General features: G+C 46.9%; 1 protein-coding gene across 2 annotated transcripts in view; it reads left to right on the top strand.

The window, feature by feature from the left end:
- Positions 1–19,262, top strand: part of SNX9 (sorting nexin 9) — an 884,063-nt gene that overhangs the window by 438,358 nt on the left and 426,443 nt on the right. For both annotated transcript variants that reach the window (XM_078648636.1, XM_078648635.1), the window contains one exon: positions 7,677–7,812. In XM_078648636.1, coding sequence (XP_078504762.1) covers positions 7,677–7,812 — 136 coding nt within the window. The remainder of the gene's footprint in view (positions 1–7,676; positions 7,813–19,262) is intronic.

The raw sequence follows: 19,262 nt of genomic DNA, 5'->3' as shown, positions 1-19,262 counted from the left end.
CATTCTTCACAGCAGGGCTCAGTGAGTGACGGCACCCACCTGTGGTGCGATCCTTCTTCTAAACTCCGGCGGTGCCCTTGTATGCAGCAAGATGCTGACTGGCGTCTTCAAAGATCTGGTCTGTCTTTCACCAGTGTGCTGCTCAGAGCCGGCACAGGCTCGCGCCCGCACTCGGAGCAGCACGTTTACTGTCATATGACGCATGACCCTAGTCTGTATGCACAACAGGAGTCACCATATGGAAAAAAATTTCAAGGCTCCACATAGTCTTTAATCTGTGTAACACACATGCAGTCAGATATACATACACGCAATGCAACACAAGCACACATACAACATGGAAACACAGGCAGCGCGTACTGGTGTCATTGAACACATTGTAATGCACAGGTGGGGTGCCTGTATGCATGCGGCACGTCTGCTACGTTGGTGGCTTTGTGCCTGTACATGTTGCCTGTGTGTATGTGCTTGGAGCATGTGTATCTCTGGCTGCAGCGTTTTCGGTCTGCGCATGCTTCTTTGGAAAGTCGGTCCTATGTGCTTTGCCAGTGCTTGTTTCCTTTCATTTCAGTGAACGGGCCATAGTTTTCTTTCTGTCGTTTGTTGCATTACAGTGAGCAGAGGTGCATCTTGACATTTAGCACTTCTAGTTACCGGTGCTGGTAATTGCTTTAAGGTTTATGCAACATTGCTGGAAACTTTGGAGCTCAACTCAGGAAACCTGGGTTCAAATTACTGTTGGGAGAGCAAGAATGTACTCGAATATTGTCGTAATACCAGCTGCTCATGAAATATTTACCGATTATGAAATACGATAAGGCTGATCTTAGAACTGCACTGATCCCTTGCATGTTCCTGCAACAAACTGAAAATACGAACTTCACTTGCATCGTTTTACTTTTATTTCCCTATTACAGTGAGCCTGTCACGTCCTGCAGGTAAAATGCCCCCCAAATTAAAGAGGGAGTTTAGAGCGCGTGATTGCATGAGCACCTGGGCGCCATGCCCCTTCTTTGAAAAGTGTTCCTCAAAAAGAAGTTGAGAAGACCGGACAGTTGCCCAATTGAAAACATTGACATTTACCGTACTGTGAAGAGCTCATGAGGGACACACATGGAAAACTACGGTATCCAGAATAGGACACATTAGGCTATACACAACACGTATAAACCCTGCTCAAGGGATTCTAATTAGCAGGTAACCCAGAAATCGTTATGACCCCGCCCACCGGTCTTTTAATGTCGGCATCTCGCGCCACCTAACTGTTCTTTGATACTAGAACGCGCTTTTTGCAGCTTCACGTGCCACTGCTGGCACATCGTTGGGAACGTCCAGAGTGCGAGAATCGTGGGTCCCGTTCCCCAAATACTCCCACATAATGCCAGGGTCGTTAGACAGGATCGCGTGGCGTCTCTCTCAAGGTATGACCGCACGTAATGGAGACGGTGGTATAGGTTTACTGTGTGGGCAACCGTTCGCGCTCTCACGGTGTTAACAGGCGGGGGTCTCACAAGAAAAATGCCGTTTTCTGTATTCGCATCCATGCCCCTGACAGGAAAAAACACTCCAAGCACACATAGCACCACCCCCTGGTCGACGCACGCGATGTTAGCATGTCGGAGGTACACGCGAGGGCTGCATGTAATCGCACCCAAACAATACCACACATACGAACTATGTCTGCGGTGTCCATTTATGTGGACTACCACCCTTGCCATACCAGGGACGGTAGTGTTAACAAGTCCCGCGGCGACCCGGAAGCTCTTGGCCGGCCGGCCAATCCGGTCGCGGCCGACCGGAAGTCCCGCCTCCCGAGGTCCGCGAGCTGCCGGCGCATGGAGCGCCCTGCCTGTCCGAATCAGCCCGGGTCCCCAGGAGGGGGCCGGGGAGAAGGAGGAGTGTGGCGTCTGTTGCGGGGCTCCTCGGACCTGAGGGAGCCCCGATTGTGAAGAGGAGACGAGACGCGCCGTGAGGCGCGGAGCGCGAGAGGAGCCCGCCGGAAGAGCGCAGTCGGTGAGTGGGGCCCACGGCTGAAGTGAAGTGCGTGCGTGCCTGTGTGTATGCCTGGGAGGGGTGGGGGAGGGGGAGTGTGTGCGCGCGTGTGTGCGTGTGGGAATGTGTGTGCGCATGCGTGACTGTGTGATTGAGAGAGAATGCGAGGTAGGGGATAGTGTGCCTGTATGTGTGCCTGTATGTGTGTCGTATGCCTGCGTGTGCATGCGCGCGCCTGTGTGTGTGTGTGTGCGTGCGTGCATGCAGAGGGGTGGGGGCTGTCTGTGTCTGTGTGAGAGCCAGGGCTTGCACCACGCATGCGCAGCTATCAGACGCTCGCTCCCGAGGGGAAATCCGACCTCGTCAAAGCGCACGTCTGGTAGCTGTCCACTCTCCTAAATACGGGCCACAAAAGGTCTGAAGCAGACACTCTCAATGCTCACGCATTGAGAGTAGGTCTGCTCGACCTAAAAAGGCAGCAAATTACCCCAGAGATGACATCTCCTCGGCGTGTAACACCTTTACCTCCCAATTTGCTTCTGGATGAGGAGTCTGATGACGATGAGGATGGTCCTTTTGGGGATGCCTATAGCCCCTCTGAATTACAAGTAAAGTTTCAAGCTTCGGATTCTGATGAGTGCTATGCTCACGAGCGCCAGTTTGTTCAGCAAGAAAGGCCTCCACAAAAGACACGTCAGGATATGGTGGCAATGCCGTCCTCTCTCATAATGGACTTGCAATTCATGCTACAAGATTACAAAAGGAGGTTTCCGTCGCAAGCTGCGGAACAACAGCGTCCTCCTTCTCCATCCACCCCTACTACCCCTGCAGTTGCAGTGACGCCTTTAGTTTCTCGAGAACCAGAACCCAGAGAGCGCTATCAGGAGGTGGTGACTGTTCAGGATGACGATGTCTCATCGGATGGAGATTCTCAAGTTGATCCTTATCATGACCCGGATAGAGGTTGGGACGATGATGTCATTCAGGATCCGGATTCACCAGTGCCGGATACTGCTACCTCCCCTCCAGCTGATATTGGAGGTTTCCATAATCTGATGGAAAGGGCGTCCAAGAGATTTAGCCTACCTATTACGACAGTGCAATCAGACTGTTTCCTTTACGACTTCAAGGAACCTTACAGAAAATCTGTTCGTTCAATTCCAATAATCGAACATATATGGTCGGAAGGTACTAAAGTGATGCAGAATCCGGCAACGGTCATTCCTGTTCTTCCCCGGCTGTTGAAGAAATATAAAGCTCCAGAAAGTAGTCCTGCTTGCCTGACTGGTCAGCCGAAGCCGCACTCAGTTATTTCCCAGACGGCGCAAAGCAAGTCCAAAAATCCATCGACACCACTTACAACACCTCCAGACAAGGAGGGGAGACATCCGGACAATGTGGGAAAAAGATTCTCTACTATGGCCAGCCTCTTGGTTCGAGCTGCTAATGCTCTTGCTATCTTGGGTAGATATGATCGCCAGATGTGGTGCGATTTATCCCCGTTTGTGGAACAACTTCCGGATGGATCGAAAGATGAGGCCAGGAAGATACTGGTGGAAGGGGAGCGGTCCTCTTCAGAGGTGATAGATTGTGCTATGGACATAGCAACTACAGCTTTCCGTGCACTAGCGGGTTCAGCAGTTTTAAGGCTTCAAGGCTGGTTACGGGCCACCTGGTTTCGCCAGGAAGTTCAAAATAAGATCTTGTACTTACCTTACGACGGAGAGATGCTTTTTGGAAAGCATGTGGATGATGCCCTGCTAGGCATCAAGAAGGACACGGACACGGCAAGGTCCTTGGGGACATTGAGTTACCGCAAATTTCCTTTCAGAGGTGCGAGAGGGAGAGGTTTTGTCTCATACAGAGGTGGCAATCAACTGCGCTACTCTTCGTACTTGCAATCCTCGCAATCTTACAAGCCGCAATACACACGGCACCAAGGCCAGTCGGCGTCTTTCTCTCGCCAACCATCAAAAGGGCGTCAGGGGAGAGACAATTCTAAGCGGCAATAGCGGCTTCATGGCTCTTTCTACTGTTCCTACCCCTCCAATGACATCAGTGGGGGGCAGGATTTCTCATTGTCTACAGAGCTGGAAGGTTATTACATCAGACCAGTGGGTTTTGAATATCATTCAGGGTGGACACACATTGGAGTTTCAACAACTTCCTCCAACCAGAGCTCCGGGCGCCAACGAATCGAAACATCTAGGACTTTTACGTCTCGAAGCCCACCAACTTTTCATCAAGGGGGCAATAGAACGTGTACCTCACTCCCAAAGGGGGAAAGGGTTTTATTCCAGGTTCTTCCTGGTTCGCAAGACAAAGAAAAAGTGGCGTCCAATATTAGATCTAAGGGAGCTCAACACCTATCTCATAAAACTTTCCTTCAGGATGGTCACCCTTCAGGATATTCTACGTCTACTGAATCCAGGAGACTACATGGCGACACTGGATTTGGAGGACGCATACTTCCATGTTCCGATCCATGCAGCTCACAGGCAATACCTACGCTTCACGATAGGCAAGAGCCATTTTCAATTCAAGGTGCTTTCATTTGGTCTCAGGTCGGCACCACGGATATTTACCAAAGTACTCGCTCCAGTAGCAGCGTTTCTACGATAGCAATCTTTAGAAGTCTTTCCCTACCTAGACGATTGGCTTATAAAGGCTCCGACCTTCCAAGCAGCCTCCTGCGCAGTCTCAAGTTGCATCCAACTCTTCAGCCACCGAGGCCTGCAACTCAACAAGGAAAAATCGATCCTTTGCCCATCCAGGTCGGCCAAGTTTCTAGGACCTATCCTGGACACGGATCAATGCAAGGCTTTTCCGACGGAAGAACGTCAGAACAAGCTTTTACTGCCAGCTCGTCTCTTGCAAAGGAAGAAATCGCTGTTGGTCCGTCTTTACAAGTCCCTGCTAGGATCGATATCATCCTGCATACCATTGATTCCGCACTGCAAGCTTCGTAAGCGCCCGCTACAAGAACAGCTGGACAAGCAGTGGTTCCAGGCGGAGGGCTTGTTCGACGACAGGATATTGGTCACACCAGCAATGAAGAAAGCATGCAGTTGGTGGCTGGTAAAGGACAATATCTCAAAGGGTTTGACCTTCATGCTTCCTCCATCTCCCATGGTTCTCACCATGGACGCTTCATTAGAAGGTTGGGGAGCTGTTCTGCAGGAGCTCCATGTGAGTGGTCATTGGGATCCAGATCAGCGCAGGTTCCACATCAACCTATTGGAACTCAAGGCTATTCGCTTGGCCCTGCAGGCTTTTCTGCCACGGATTCAGAATCGGGCAGTGCTGGTCCACACGGACAACACAACGGCCATGCACTATGTAAACAAGCAAGGCGGGACAAGATCCTGAACACTTTTCAAAGAAGCTCAAGAGATTAGGAACTGGGCAATTCTCCACAATGTTGCTCTTACAGCAGAGCACCGAGCGGGGCTGCTCAATACCACAGCGGATGTGTTGAGCCGCCAAAGATCGATCAGTCACGAATGGGAATTGGACCAATCCAATCTCGACGAGGTCTTCGCATGCTGGGGAATCCCAACCATAGACCTGTTTGCGACTCCAGAGAACGCCAAATACCAGCTCTTCGCAAGCAGGGATCACCATCGGGGATCCTTGGGGAATGCACTTTCGATTGTCTGGTGCGGCGCATTTCTCTACGCCTTTCCACCAATACCCCTGATCCCGAGACTGCTCAGGAAGATCAAAGCAGAACCCTGCCGGATGATCTTGATTGCACCAGCGTGGCCCCGACAGTTCTGGTACACAGAACTCCTTCTACTTTCTCAGGATCGGCCAATTCGTCTGCAGCCGGTTCCGTCTCTCTTGACGATGTCTCAAGGTCAGGTGCTCCATCCAGATCCGAGCTCACTCCACTTGACAGCGTGGCTCCTGAGTACCGAGAATTTCAGGACCTGAACCTCACCAAGGAGTGTAAGGATATTCTATCTCAGGCAGGAGCTCCTAGTACCAATAAGACCTATCGGGCTAAGTGGACAAATTCCGTCTCTGGTGTCAGGGACAGAGTCTTCACCCATACACTTCGGCTCCACATCAGATTTTGCCATATATTCTTTCTCTGGCTAAATCGGGTTTGGCTCATTCTTCGGTCAAAGTACATCTGGCAGCCATCTCTAGGTACAGACGGACATCTTTAGGTCCTTCGCTTTGGTCTGTAAGGATTGTGAAACAGTTCCTGAAAGGCCTTTTCAGGGTTTTTCCTCCGTCCGGCCTCCTCCACCAGTAGGGCAACTTAATTTGGTATTGGCTCATCTGGTGAGAGCCCCTTTTGAGCCCATTCATAAGGCGGACCTTAAATTTCTGTCATGGAAGCTAGCTCTTCTCTTGGCTTGACATCAGCTAGAAGGATAAGTGAGCTCCAGGCGTTTACAATTGGAGAACCTTTTCTACAGTTTAAGAAGGATGTTTTGATTCTACGGACAAATCCTAAATTCATCCCGAAGGTTCCATCTGAATTCCATCTGAATGAGCCGGTAATTTTTAAATCTTTTTTTCCCACGACCTTCTACTCCAGCTGAGAGGTCTTTACATTCTTTGGACGTTCAGAGATGTCTGAAATTTTATCTGGAACGCACAAAACCTTTCAGGAAGTCTCCTCAACTGTTTGCCTCTTTTAGTGCCCCGCGGAAGGGATTTCCGCTGTCAAAGCACAGTATCTCTCGTTGGATTTCCAATGCTATCCAATTTTGCCATCAAGAAGCGGGCAAACCGCTGGAAGGGCGAGTTCGTGCTCATTCAACGGGATCTATGGCATCATCAGTGGCCCTATTTTCAGGAGTCCCGATCAAGAACATCTGTAGGGCAGCTACGTGGAGCAGTACTCATACCTTCTCGAAGCACTACTGCCTGGATTCTTCTATGAAGAATGATTCAGCTGTTGGACAAGCAGTCCTGAGGAATATTTTTCAATGAGAGGTGAGCTTTCCCTACAATCCCTCCTTCCTGTATTGCACATTTTGTATCACTTGGTGTATTCCTGTCTAAGGTAACATTTATGATTTGTTTCCTGTGAAGATGACTATGTAACATGTAATGCTATTCATGTACCAAAATGTGCTTTTATGGCTTACTGCTAGCTATTCTGATACAAAGCATGGGAATCTATGAAAGTTGCTGGGGTAAGAAAACAAGTTACTTACCTGTAACTTTGGTTCCCCAGTATTGGTAACTTTCATGGATTCCCATGCGCCCACCCTCCTCCCCTGGGAAAGCTTGGCCTCATATCAGGTTATGATTGCTGTTACACAACGGCTACGAAAATCTGAGGATCTGAGGCTCTCTCAGGAAGGTTCCAAGGGGTGAGGCTAATCTGATTGGTTGTTGCAGAAAGTTTGGTCTCTTTTACAAAAAGAGGTTGATAGGCTACAAAATGAAATGAGGCCTAGGCCTAGTTTTCTCTTTTGCACCTATTACTATGGTATTTTTTATTTACCGAGGCTCCCATTCCGACGACAGGGGAATGATACAAAGCATGGGAATCTATGAAAGTTACCAATACTGGGGAACCAAAGTTATAGGTAAGTAACTTGTTTTCTTCCACTACTTTAAGACCTCTGTGTAAACGTTAAACACTATATGGAACGTTGTTTTATCTTTGCTTATTTGTCAAGTTATAATCACACCTCCTTCTATGTGGGGAATTCTAGGTCAGCAATTCTGGAGATCCTTGGTCAAGCTGGAACCCAAGTGGACCAGAAAGTACACAGGTGCAGAAAAGCACCACTTCGAATCACTGGGATGCATCTGCCTCATATGGTCATCCTCAGGCCTATCAAGGCCCAGGTAAAATTAATTTGTTCACAACCATCATAAAATAACTATTGTGTCAGTAAATTGCTGTAGGCTGTCTTTCGTCAGCTGATGCCTGCACATGAACAGAGGTGGGAAGGTGGATTACAGTTAAGACTGTTGTATTGAACAACTCCCAGTCCTCCCTGCAACAGGAAGGGGATTCATGTCCTGAATTCTAATTTGGATACTTCACTTTTTCTTCTATTTTTTTTTAATCTTCTTCTCTGCTATGATGTTAATGTAGTTGGCGCTGCTATCCTGACTATGAGCAAAATTAAAATCATGGTTTAAAATTGTTTACATACATTTTGCTTCATTAGCACAAAATGTTCATGTGTTAGCTCTTTTCAAATACAGTTTTGTTTCTACCGGTGCTAGTTAGTCTTGCCAGTACTCTGAGAGGGGTACCTACACATTTTTTGCACCATTGAAATGTTGTAGCTGGTCTGGTTTTCAAGAACTGAGCTACTGCATACAGTTTGTAACTTAAATCCAAGATGAAATGCGAGGAAAATGCAGCAAGTGGCAAACTGGCCACTCTTAAGATAACCAAACCCACCTTTCAATCAACTGGACACAAAACAAACAACCCCTGCGTTATCTAGTCTCCTTCACCACTTCAATTGAACACCTGTCTCACTTAACTCCACAGCCTTTACCAAATGAACTAGTGGTAAGTGCAAGCACCTCCAAAGAGATCATTCTCGTTCACTTGCCTTTGCTCAACAAATTGTATTATAGGAGAACATTTCTCCTTCAGCTGCACCATTGAAATATGGATGGTCGGTGCTCTGTTTTGACCTAAGAAATAACAGGAGTTCCCAGGTGCCATGCACTCAGGGATACCAGGTCCAGAGAGGACTAAGTGTCCTGAGATTGGCTAAAAGGAACATAGGTGTTGAATAAAAGTGCCTGCACAGTGTTGATCAATAAGCATCAGTATCCCATTGCGTTCCTATCAGGGTGGGTCGGCCCTCCTGATTGGTTGTAGACTACACTGCGAGAGAGGAAAGAGGACAGCAGTTTGGCAGAGCTCTGAAGAGGTGATCTTAAAGAGAAAAGACAACTTTTTGCCTCCAGCCATTTCATCAGAAATGGCCATAAATTATACAGCAGAGTAAGGCAACAAAACCAACTGTATAAAGAGCATCCATTTATCATTCTATTTACTAAGATGGAAATGGAGAGATTGGGAATACTTACTCCTTAGCATTGGTCTTTGTATGGAAAACGGTGAAGTACGTGCTTTTCAAATGTTGGTCACTGTACATAGAGGCCAAATCCAGCCGACAGAGGGCACTGTTTGCACGAAGGTGCAGGACTCGGACCTCTTCCGAAGACGAATTGAGGATGGTTTCAAGTTTATTTTATTTGCATAGTTCGTTAAAACCATTGCAATAGAAAAATATTTCATTACAGAACAATTTTTACATATAAAATCTCCTTCGTTCTAAAAGCGTTGAAATTCTGTTAAAAAGACTGTACTATAATTATTCAAATGTTGCAAGTCTAGTTTTTAGGCGCGTTATGACCAGCAGTGCATGTCTCCTAGTGTACCACACTAGGGGATACAGTAATATGGACCAGGGGTGAGGCAGGGTTTGTGGCAGGCTACATGATATGACAGTGCCCTGCACAAATTTTAAATTCTAAAAGCTAAAATGACACTATAAAGTTATAAGTGTGGTGCCCAAAACCATAGCCATGAACAATGTAGCCAGAGTCACGGATTAAAAAAACATTACACAAACTGTTTTCTTATTTGCCTATTAGTGATTGATGTACTCAGTGAAGCCCTTCACATGCAACATTCAAATACCACATATTGGCAAACTTTTCAAATTTAAAAGTGTGGCAAAGGATAAATGCCCTTAGGCCATATGTACAAATCATTTTTCCGGTCACAAAGGAACTGATTAGCAGACCTCAGCTGGCCACCATCCTTATGAGGGCTGTGATTTATAATGGGTTGCAAACTGTGGCCTACCTCATTAATATTCATAAGGTAATTCGATTTGCGACCTACAAGGAATCCTTTATTGAAGCTCAATGATTTTCATACATTAGGATACTGATTTCCTAATTGCGATTCAGACAGAATCACAATTAGGAAATCGATATTCCTAATGTTTGTACATCGGGCTCTTAGTCCTTTAAGTGGGCACTGAGGAGTTTACTTTGTAAGCACGTTGGGTTCACACTGAATTTCTGTTTTTTAGACAATTTCACTTTCTTGGTTCTTGACTGGAAAAGGCCTAGTTAAGAGTTATGGATGTTTTTGCTTTTGGGATTTTGAATAGTAAACGGTATTTGCTTCTAGTGGCTGTTGCTGTTTTTAGGATGCACAGTTTATTCTCCGACTTCCCGGGTAGCCCTTAACAGTCTCCAAAAGTGTTAAAGCTATATACTGAAACAATTTGCAAGTTTGTACTAATGGCAATAGGGTTCTATACAAAATTGAATTAATATAACATATCTGCATTGAAAAGGTTGGATGAACAATTACCATAGCAAGAGCCCTCACCTCTTGTTTTCTTTATAGTCTTCAAATTCTCCCAAAGAAGGGTAGAAAAGAGGTTGAATAAGCTTAATGAGTGTCTGTGCAGCAGCTGTTGGCAACCCAGAGTGTCCTTAGGCCCGTCTTCTCTGGTTATGTATGCTAGATGGAGAGATCAGACCATTCAGTGACTGCATTTGGACAAAGGCTGAGAAGGTCCTGTCCCTGAGACAGCATTCAGCAATGTAGAAGCAACATGCCTGAAGAAAAATAACAACAAGTATCACCTTCTTTTCTCTCTCACAGATTTATTTTAACAGTTTCCTATGAAATGAGAGAAGCATGAGGCATAGTAGAGAGGGAAGAGTTATGCAGACAGGCAAGAAGACAAGGGGTTAGCTGGATTCCAAAGAGAGATGTAAAAGTTGAGGCATTGCAGAAGAAGAGAAAGTTGGGAGCAGCTTCCAAATTTGCAGGGAGAGAGTTTCAGAGGTTAGTTTCTGCAACTGAGTAGGGTTGATTCACTCTTAAGCAGTTTTGAATCAAGTGAGGGGAATTTGCCCTTTGAAGATCAAGTTCTGTAGAGATGTTTAGACGTTTGGTAAGGTATGAAGGTTTCTTTAGGTGTAATGCTTTGAAGTCGAATCAGTAAGATATTAGTTTTGGTCCTTGCCTCAATGGGGAGCCAGTGTAATGGTCTTAATATAGGAAGAATATGCTCAAACTTGCCAGTAGAGATAAGACTTGCTGCTGATCACAGATCAGCTTTCAGTTTTCAGTGAGCTGTGATATGGTGCTGGTTTACTTATGCCAGGATGGCATTGCTGAAGTCTGGAGATAAGATAATTAGGGTGTGGTGAAAGATAGTGGATTGGGCAAATCTGTTGACGCTGGGAATGAGGTCAAGTTTGGAGTCCAGTGTGAAATCTAGTGAATTCGCGGTTGAGTAAATTGAAGGTTAGAAATCATCAACCTTGAGCAAGGATACGAGATTGGGATCAAATCTGTTGTAATATTTGGTGATTATTAGGAAACATTTGTTTTTGTGAATAAAAGATCTGTGTTGAACAGAAGACCATCCTTGGAAGGGGAAGTTTTTAGATAAAGCTGCATATTTTCAGCATATTGATGAATGGCATTTCCAGAACCATTTAAAATCAAACTCAGCATTTTGAAGTCAGAAGTTTGACTTGGTCGGTGCTATTATAGAGTCTTGAGAAACTCCACAAGATATTTTAGCCCTTTCAGAAATGTGATCCCAGGTTTCCAACTGACAGTGATTAGCATGAGAACCAACCAAAGCAAGCAAAGACTTCCAGAAGTAAATTCAGGGAAAGGACCAACTACAAGAAGTAAAATTCAGGAACTGAAATAGTAGCAAAGAGCACAATTAAAAATGAGGGAACTAATGTGTTGCAATGAATGTTCCACAAGAAAGTAAAGACCTGGCTCTTCCCCAAAGTCTGATCCATGAGTCTTTAACTCTATATCAGTGACGCCCATCTAGCTCAACTGTCTAGTATTCCGGTCCTTTTTTGCTGTCTCAGCGCCAGGATGCCCTCAGGGTTACAGTGCGCTCTACAAATGGTAAAAATAAATAAATCCATCACTTGTAAATGCACCCTTATGTGTGAGCTAACCAGAAACTGACAGCACAGGAAAGTACTCTACCTCACCTTAAACTGGGTACCTCAAATAGAATTTTGTGGACACAACCACATCTTGGAAAGGGCAATTTGTAAGGCTTGCCCACACCTCTTTTCGGATACAAGCTGATTTGGGGCAATTTTGACATATCATTTGTCCAGTGCTGAACTCTCCAAGGGGGACTGAGCGTTAAAGTGCCATTGCAGTCCAGGTGACGAAAACACTTAACCACCTGCTGAGTGTGGCACTCAGCAACATGGTACCTAACTTCGCAATGAGCTCGCCGTTTCTCAGTACTCTTCCAATCTATGCAGGGCTGGACTGGCCCTAGCGGGCACTGGGCATTTCCCCGGTGGGCCACCAGGCCGAGGGCCGGTTTTGGGGACCCCAGGGGGCCGTTTTGTTACAGGGCCGTTTTTGCAGCTTAGCTGCAATATCGGCCCCTGTAACAAAATCGACCGAAACCGGCCCTGGCAAACTGCTCTGCTGCACTCCCAAACCACCCCATCCCCCCCGGGGGGCCAGCTGAGCACTTTTCCACGGCCGGTTTTGGTTCCCAGTCTGGCCCTAAATCTATGGTAAACACTTTACACAGATGCAACAAAGTAAGTAACTCCTTAAGAAGAAATGGAGGAGTAGTAATTTCAGGCAGTGTGTGTCCTTAACCTATGTGTGTGATAAATATTAAAAGTTTCTTTGCAGCAAAATGGTGTGCAAAACATTTCCTGATAAAGGTGTTTAATGGGACGCATTTGCAAGACAACACAAATGTCCATCTTCATTTTGAGTGATGCTTGCATTAATCCTTCCACTGCAAAAATTCTCTCCAAGATACCCTCAACAAGGAGACATTAATCCCCATCACAGCAATTACTTCATACCAGCCTTCAATACTGTTTTTAAAATTTGACTCAGTTGTGAACCTTACTAACTCAATTAACACTAAAGCCTTACCTAACTCTCTTGCTGTCTTTGACTCCTTTTACCACTAACAGTAACTCTACCATCCTGCGCCCCATGTTTACTATGTTATATTTCTAAATATGTTTAATTCTGCTGTCTCTACCATTTTCGCTTTTTTAGTCACCCACATTCAAAAAACCTTTATCATTACAGATACATATGACCCCCCCTGCTGTTCCTATGTACAGTTTTAGGTTCTAAGTTCAGCTTTTTTTTGTGAAATGCTTTTGGTTCCTAATAAATACCCGTATAGACTCTGTGATCCCAGTCACCCAGCTCGCATTCTTGGGTTAGGCTTTGTTTATTCATTACTTTATTCAGAGTTTTTATTGTTACCTTAATGTTAAAATCGAGTTATTTTCAACCGTGTTGATCCATATGTCAAAATCTATTGTGTGGGTATCTATCTGACGTTCTAGCACTTACAACCTCACAATATTTTTGTTCATTCCAATATGCTTTCCCGGAAGTGTCAGGCAGCAACTGACCAATGCAGGAGGAAAGGAATATATTAGGATGAATTGTCGGGCTATTTTTCTGCATTGTATTGAGAACCCAGTCTCTCGTGGAGACGTAAAGGGGAAAGGAGGTAAGTTCATTAGTAGCAATCCAATTGGAATGCTTTCCTTAACAGACCATTTTAAATTGTTTGCTTGTTTTCTTCTCATCCTTTGTTGACTAATCAAAGTGATGAAAGTAGTGTTGTGATGTAAATGGAAAAGTCCATGGCATAATTGCCTCAAACAAGAAGGCAACAAATATGTCTACTTTTCTGGGGAGACGAGGTAGACCCCTTTGTAGATTCAGTAGCAATGTTCTTAAAAGATTATTCTCGGTCGGGGGTAGGAATTTGGATTCATTAAAATGAGCAACACAGTCCCTCCGGGCATGGCATACTTCAAAGCCATAGAAAGTCAAATCAGAACACTGCTTTGGGCCCGGTGCACATAGAATTCAACAAACTGACAAGGGGATGGTACGAAGGAGGGATAGCCTGCCCGACATTCAAAAATACTATTCGCAGCTCAGCGCACGAACAGTAATCAATGGGTGCACCTTTCCACTGTACATCCTGCGTTTCGTATGGATCTGCTAGTCCTGCAACCGGCAAAGGGCGTGTGGACCCTCTACTTTAGCCCACGACGCTTAACTCCCCAAGCTGTCACGGTTACACTCTGGAACAGAACACTTAAAGCGCTAGGTTGAAAAGGTAGGATAACCATGGCCTTTCCCCTGTGGGACTCCGAAGAATTGGGCACCCTGGGAACTCAACCGGGGCTTAATAACTGGGATCTTATTGATCTCTCCAGAGTGGGAGAGGTTTTCCCTTTCACTGACTTGCAACAAGACTACCAGTTAGCCCCCACTGAGACCTTCCACTACCCACAGATACAACATGCACTCCAGTCAGCGCTTCCCCAAGGGGGGAGTCCTACCAGAAGCTTTGCCCCTGTAGGACAGACTGATTGATGATCACATGTCTGGCAGGGTGACTTCCCTCACATATCGAAAACTGATTAATAACTCACCAGACACTCTTCTAAATTTGCAGGTACAATGGGACCTAGATCCCGAGGGTTTGGAGTATGATGAATGGCCAAAAGCCCTGGTCTCATTAAGAGAGATAGCGTTTAAGGTTTGGTTTTATTTAGTCCAGCTCAAAGTTAAACACAGGTCCTACTTCGCATGCACCACCATGGTAAAAATGGGTAGGGCAATGGATGCTGACTGCCGCAGCCAATGTGATCAGCTGGAAACCTTCTTTCACATTGTTTAGAGCTGCCCCACTATACAACGCTTTTGAAGTCTGTGGTGGCCTGCATGAATATGACCTATGCGGATATGAGATGGCAGTCTCCGCTAAGTGGTGCTTGCTTAATATTTGGGACGCAACTGACCTAAACCATATGGAACGGACCTGGATGACCATGGGTCTGGCAGTAGCCAAGCGCATTATTGCGCATCTATGGGGTGGCATCTGCACCACGCCTTAGAGATTGGAAGCGGGACATGGACTGGTGTATGGTGGCTGAAAAAGTGGTATACGTGCACTGAGGCTGTCCTAGAAAGTGGGAGAAAATCTTGGCCAAATGGAACGCTTATAGAGGGGGCCCCTGCACCCCACTGGATCTAACTGATGCTGCTGCTAATATTTCTATGGACTACATCTCGATGGGGGGGTGGAAAGGGAGACAGGAAACACATGTAATGTTTAATGCTATGCAATCTGTAATCTTGCCATACAAGGGTGTGAGGAAGTGTGGTGTACTTGTCTGTGTATTACTTGCCATGACTTTAAAAAAGATATTTAAAAAAAAATAAGATCGTGGGCAACAAAGGTTCTGATAGTCTCAAATAAAATAGTAGCACACATCTCAGAACTCACTGTTCATGGGTATTGCCATCAGATAACAAGCATTGGTATAGCCAATAGGTCTCGCTTTGGAACCTTATAAGTGTTCTGCATTTACACCGACAGACTCGGCAGGATGACTTCACCCATTGCGTTATTCATAGCCTGCCTCCATGCAAAGCATCTCAACCACAAACTTTTTTTCATCTTTTTTCTTTCACAAAACCTATTGTTGTTGTTGAGTTTACTTGTTAGGAAGCAAGGGACCCCTATATTGTGACTAGCTAAACATAGGGAAGTTAAGCGAAGGGGAAAAAAGGATTTAGCTAGGCATAGGTTCAATACATATTATCTCTGAGGTAAAAAATAATTTACAACAAACGTATAAACCACCATATTGAAACACAGGTTGGCAATACACTCATATATGTATCAAAAACTGTTCATTTTATTATTTCATATAAAGATTAATTTTCACTTTTTGTTATTTTTTTATATATATATTTCATATCCAACAATACAAATGTTTATCCACATTATATGACAGACAATAGAATGATGGAGGCAGTGCAGCAGGTGTCAACTACGCGCGTTTCGGCATACATGCCTTCATCAGGTTGCCGTCCATTACACATGCGTCGAACATAGGTGCTGATATTCGCATTTCATATAAGATTATTTTTCTCAAGATTTCTTGAAATATTTAGTTATAGAGCAGAGTGTAAAAGTCCGTTGATAGCGTGTAAGCATGAATGATAGTACTCTCTCTTCAGTGTGGACTGATATTTTATTTTTATTTATTTTTTTTAAACCTTTATTATGCAGAAAGTGCTCACAAATACGGGCCTACAACCCATCGGGCCGGCCACCACACTTATAGAAACACTATGGGCAGTACAGAAGCTCCAGCAGGATATCACAGCAATCCAAACGGGAAGCAAAGGTGAAAAGCCACAGAGCAACCACAACGAGCAGGATGAGAGAAGGTTGATTTTATAATAGAAGAAAGGGTATAGCAGAATAATGGCAATCATTAAAGTCCAGAGGGCCGTGGCGGGCCGCGAGCAAGCAGAAATACAGAACACAGGAAAATTCAAAAAGAACAGTTACATTTTGGCAAAGGCAGAACGTGAGTCCCACATTAATAAGCTATTGCAACCGCCGCCCAGCGCCCACCCACCACTACGAGAACTCACAATGATACACAGAACTGAAAATAGGCTTGCAAAACAGAGAGCCCTCCGCTACAACAACCCAGGGGAGGAAAGGGGGAAGGGGGAAAAAGGGAAAGGACTTCGGGGAAAAAAGGGGGGGAAGAAAGAACGCAGCATCACGGCATGTGCCCCATGGCTAACGAAGCACTCGAAAATAGACCGGCACATGGAACCAGTGGTAACAGGAGTAATGGATGCGTCGTAAACCGTGACGGCAGGGAGACCCGAAGGCCCATGCAAGCCAAGAAACACCCCAGGGGGCCCACATGCCGACACCGCGTCCCGAAAACAGGGGATACATAAGAGCCATAGAACCAAAAAGGAAAAAAAGGGGGGAAATAACAAAATGACAGACCCCCCCCACCCCGCACACCCCACCCTGCACCCCTGCAGAAGTCTATGGCCTACCCCCCAGCAGCGTGCCTGTCGCCCTAACCAGAACCCGAAATATAGAAGAGTTAAAAGTAAAGAAAGAACCGCAAAGACAAAAAGAAGAAGGGAAAATAGGGAAATAACGACGGGAGAGGAACTACATAATCAAAAACATCAGCTCCCACCCCCCTGTCCGAACATACTCAGAGCCCACGGGAAGATATTAAGTACAAGGATAAGCTCCAGGAACATGAAGGAGAATCGAACATAGTCATACAGTCACAAACGGATCATCCGACCATACCGCAAGATAATAGTCCACTGAGGCAAGTTCATCTCAACCCTGTCCTTGTCTATCCCAAGCTGTAATCGTCCAACGCACAAGGAACCAGATCATGAGGAACCAGAGGCGAATAACAGGGAGTCCAATCGTCAATCCACACAAGTCATATCGATTGCGACCCGGATGAACAGGAAAGGACAGCAATCTCCTCAGGCAATGCAGGCACAGTTCCGCCGACAATAGGAGGAAAGTCGACCCGGCGGAGCAACCACAAGATCTTCGTGCGGCCATTCGAGGCAAAAAAGGAATGGGAGATCCAACGAGACCGGTCCGGACGGGACCCGGCCGGCGGACCCCCTGCACAGGGGGGAGCACAGGATGATTGAGGGCAACGGGCATCCGTACACCCACACAAGCGGCAGCTGCCGGGCCCACGACCTCCAGGAAAGTTCCAGCAGCACACCGCAGCGAAGAAGCCGCACACACCGGGGGGGGGCCAGCAGGCCCGGCAAAACGATCCTCCTCCAGTTCAGTGATAGGTGCGGTCATGGGAGCACTCCAGGAGTGCAAGGCGGCGAGAATGTCGCCAAGCGTAGGCTCACCTTTACGGTATTCAGCAAACGTGCCACGCGGCGGACCAGCATCGCCAGTCTCGGCCAGGCTGAGAGACAGGGAGCTGGCCGCCATCTTGGAAGCCCGGCGGGGCCGCGGCAATCTCCGACCCCCGTCCGGCCACAAGCGGGGCAAACAGGATACAGCCGACCACCAGCAGAGGCACCCACAGAGCAGGAAGGCGGGCCACCAGAAGAGGAGGGTCGCCAGATCCCCCACGCCACCGGCTCCGTTCTCCGAGTCCGGGCGCAGGGACTCAAAATGGCCGGACAGGAGAACAAAGGGGAGACGAGCCACATACACGGCCAACCCCGTCCATGGAAGGCAGCGCCCCAACACCAGGCCGCAGGACCGCCGGACCAGGCCCGGAGAGCCGTAACCGGTCTAATTGCACATCGGCCTCTCCGACCGAGCCCACACCGCCACCAAGGGCCGGCCACAGCGCTCCGCCCCGCCCGGGCGCCGCCGAGGAGTTTAGGGCCCGCTCGCACCGGAGGCCCCGAAGCGAACAAGGGCGCAGCTCAGGATCCGCGGCACCCAGGAACAGACGGATCAGACGGTAAGTGCCAGCGAAATGTCTTAGTTCCATAGTCTATCGAAGAATACTTCCCGGGGCAGGATAAAATACAGGATAGACGTTCCAGACAGGAAAGCGAACGGAGCCGAGCTAAAACGCGGCCATCGCGGACGCGAGCTTGGCTCCTCCCCCCCTGGACTGATATTTTTAAGTTGTTATTAAGCTACATAGCGATGGCAGGAGTTCACCAAGATATAAATAACTGGCGAACCAAAAAGGAAAGGATGCAACCGTTTTTATAGCAGGTACTGTAGGCTTCTCTTCACAAACGATAATCTCACGACGGTTGGCTACCGGCATCTTGTTGAGTTTACTTCCTTGCACTTGGCTGCACACACAGGTGTGATTGCATCTGAGAAGGTACTATTTAAGGGGCTGCTTTCTAATGGGAGAGGAAAAGGAATGTCTCAGCATGTGGGCGGTAGAACATGGAATTTGCACGCTGATTAAAGAATACCTTATGTTCGGCCCTTGTGTGTGTATTTGTAGCACCAAGGATATGCTGGGAAGCGGAAGAGCAACACCGAGTGATGGGCGGCAGAAAGGAAGTGTCTGCAGCAGCTAACAGTCACCTCTACAACAACAAGTGAGTCAGCGGGCTTTGGGGCACGTTGGCGGTGATATATTAGCATCGCCTGAGCAGAGGCAAGTGAAGGCACAGTCAGACAGAGCCCTCAAAACAGGAACAGCACGTCACAGATACATCTCATCTACGGGTTCTTAATAGCAGAGCACCGGGCATCACATGTCTCTTTGTCTTAGTCCTGGCCAGGTCCAGCTACTGGGAAGGCTATAATCTGGTAATACAAAGTAAGAGAGAAGCAGGGGCGAGTGAGCACGGCTGCGCGGCGAACGCGCTAATTAAAAACAGATGGTGACATGACCCCGAACAGATGGCGCCCCTGCTCGTGACCGTAGGCCGT

This window comes from Lissotriton helveticus, chromosome 6 (genome assembly GCF_964261635.1).
Source record: "Lissotriton helveticus chromosome 6, aLisHel1.1, whole genome shotgun sequence".
NCBI lineage: Eukaryota > Metazoa > Chordata > Amphibia > Caudata > Salamandridae > Lissotriton > Lissotriton helveticus.
Note: the sequence above shows the minus strand (reverse complement) of the source record. Positions and strands in the feature narration are given on the sequence as shown.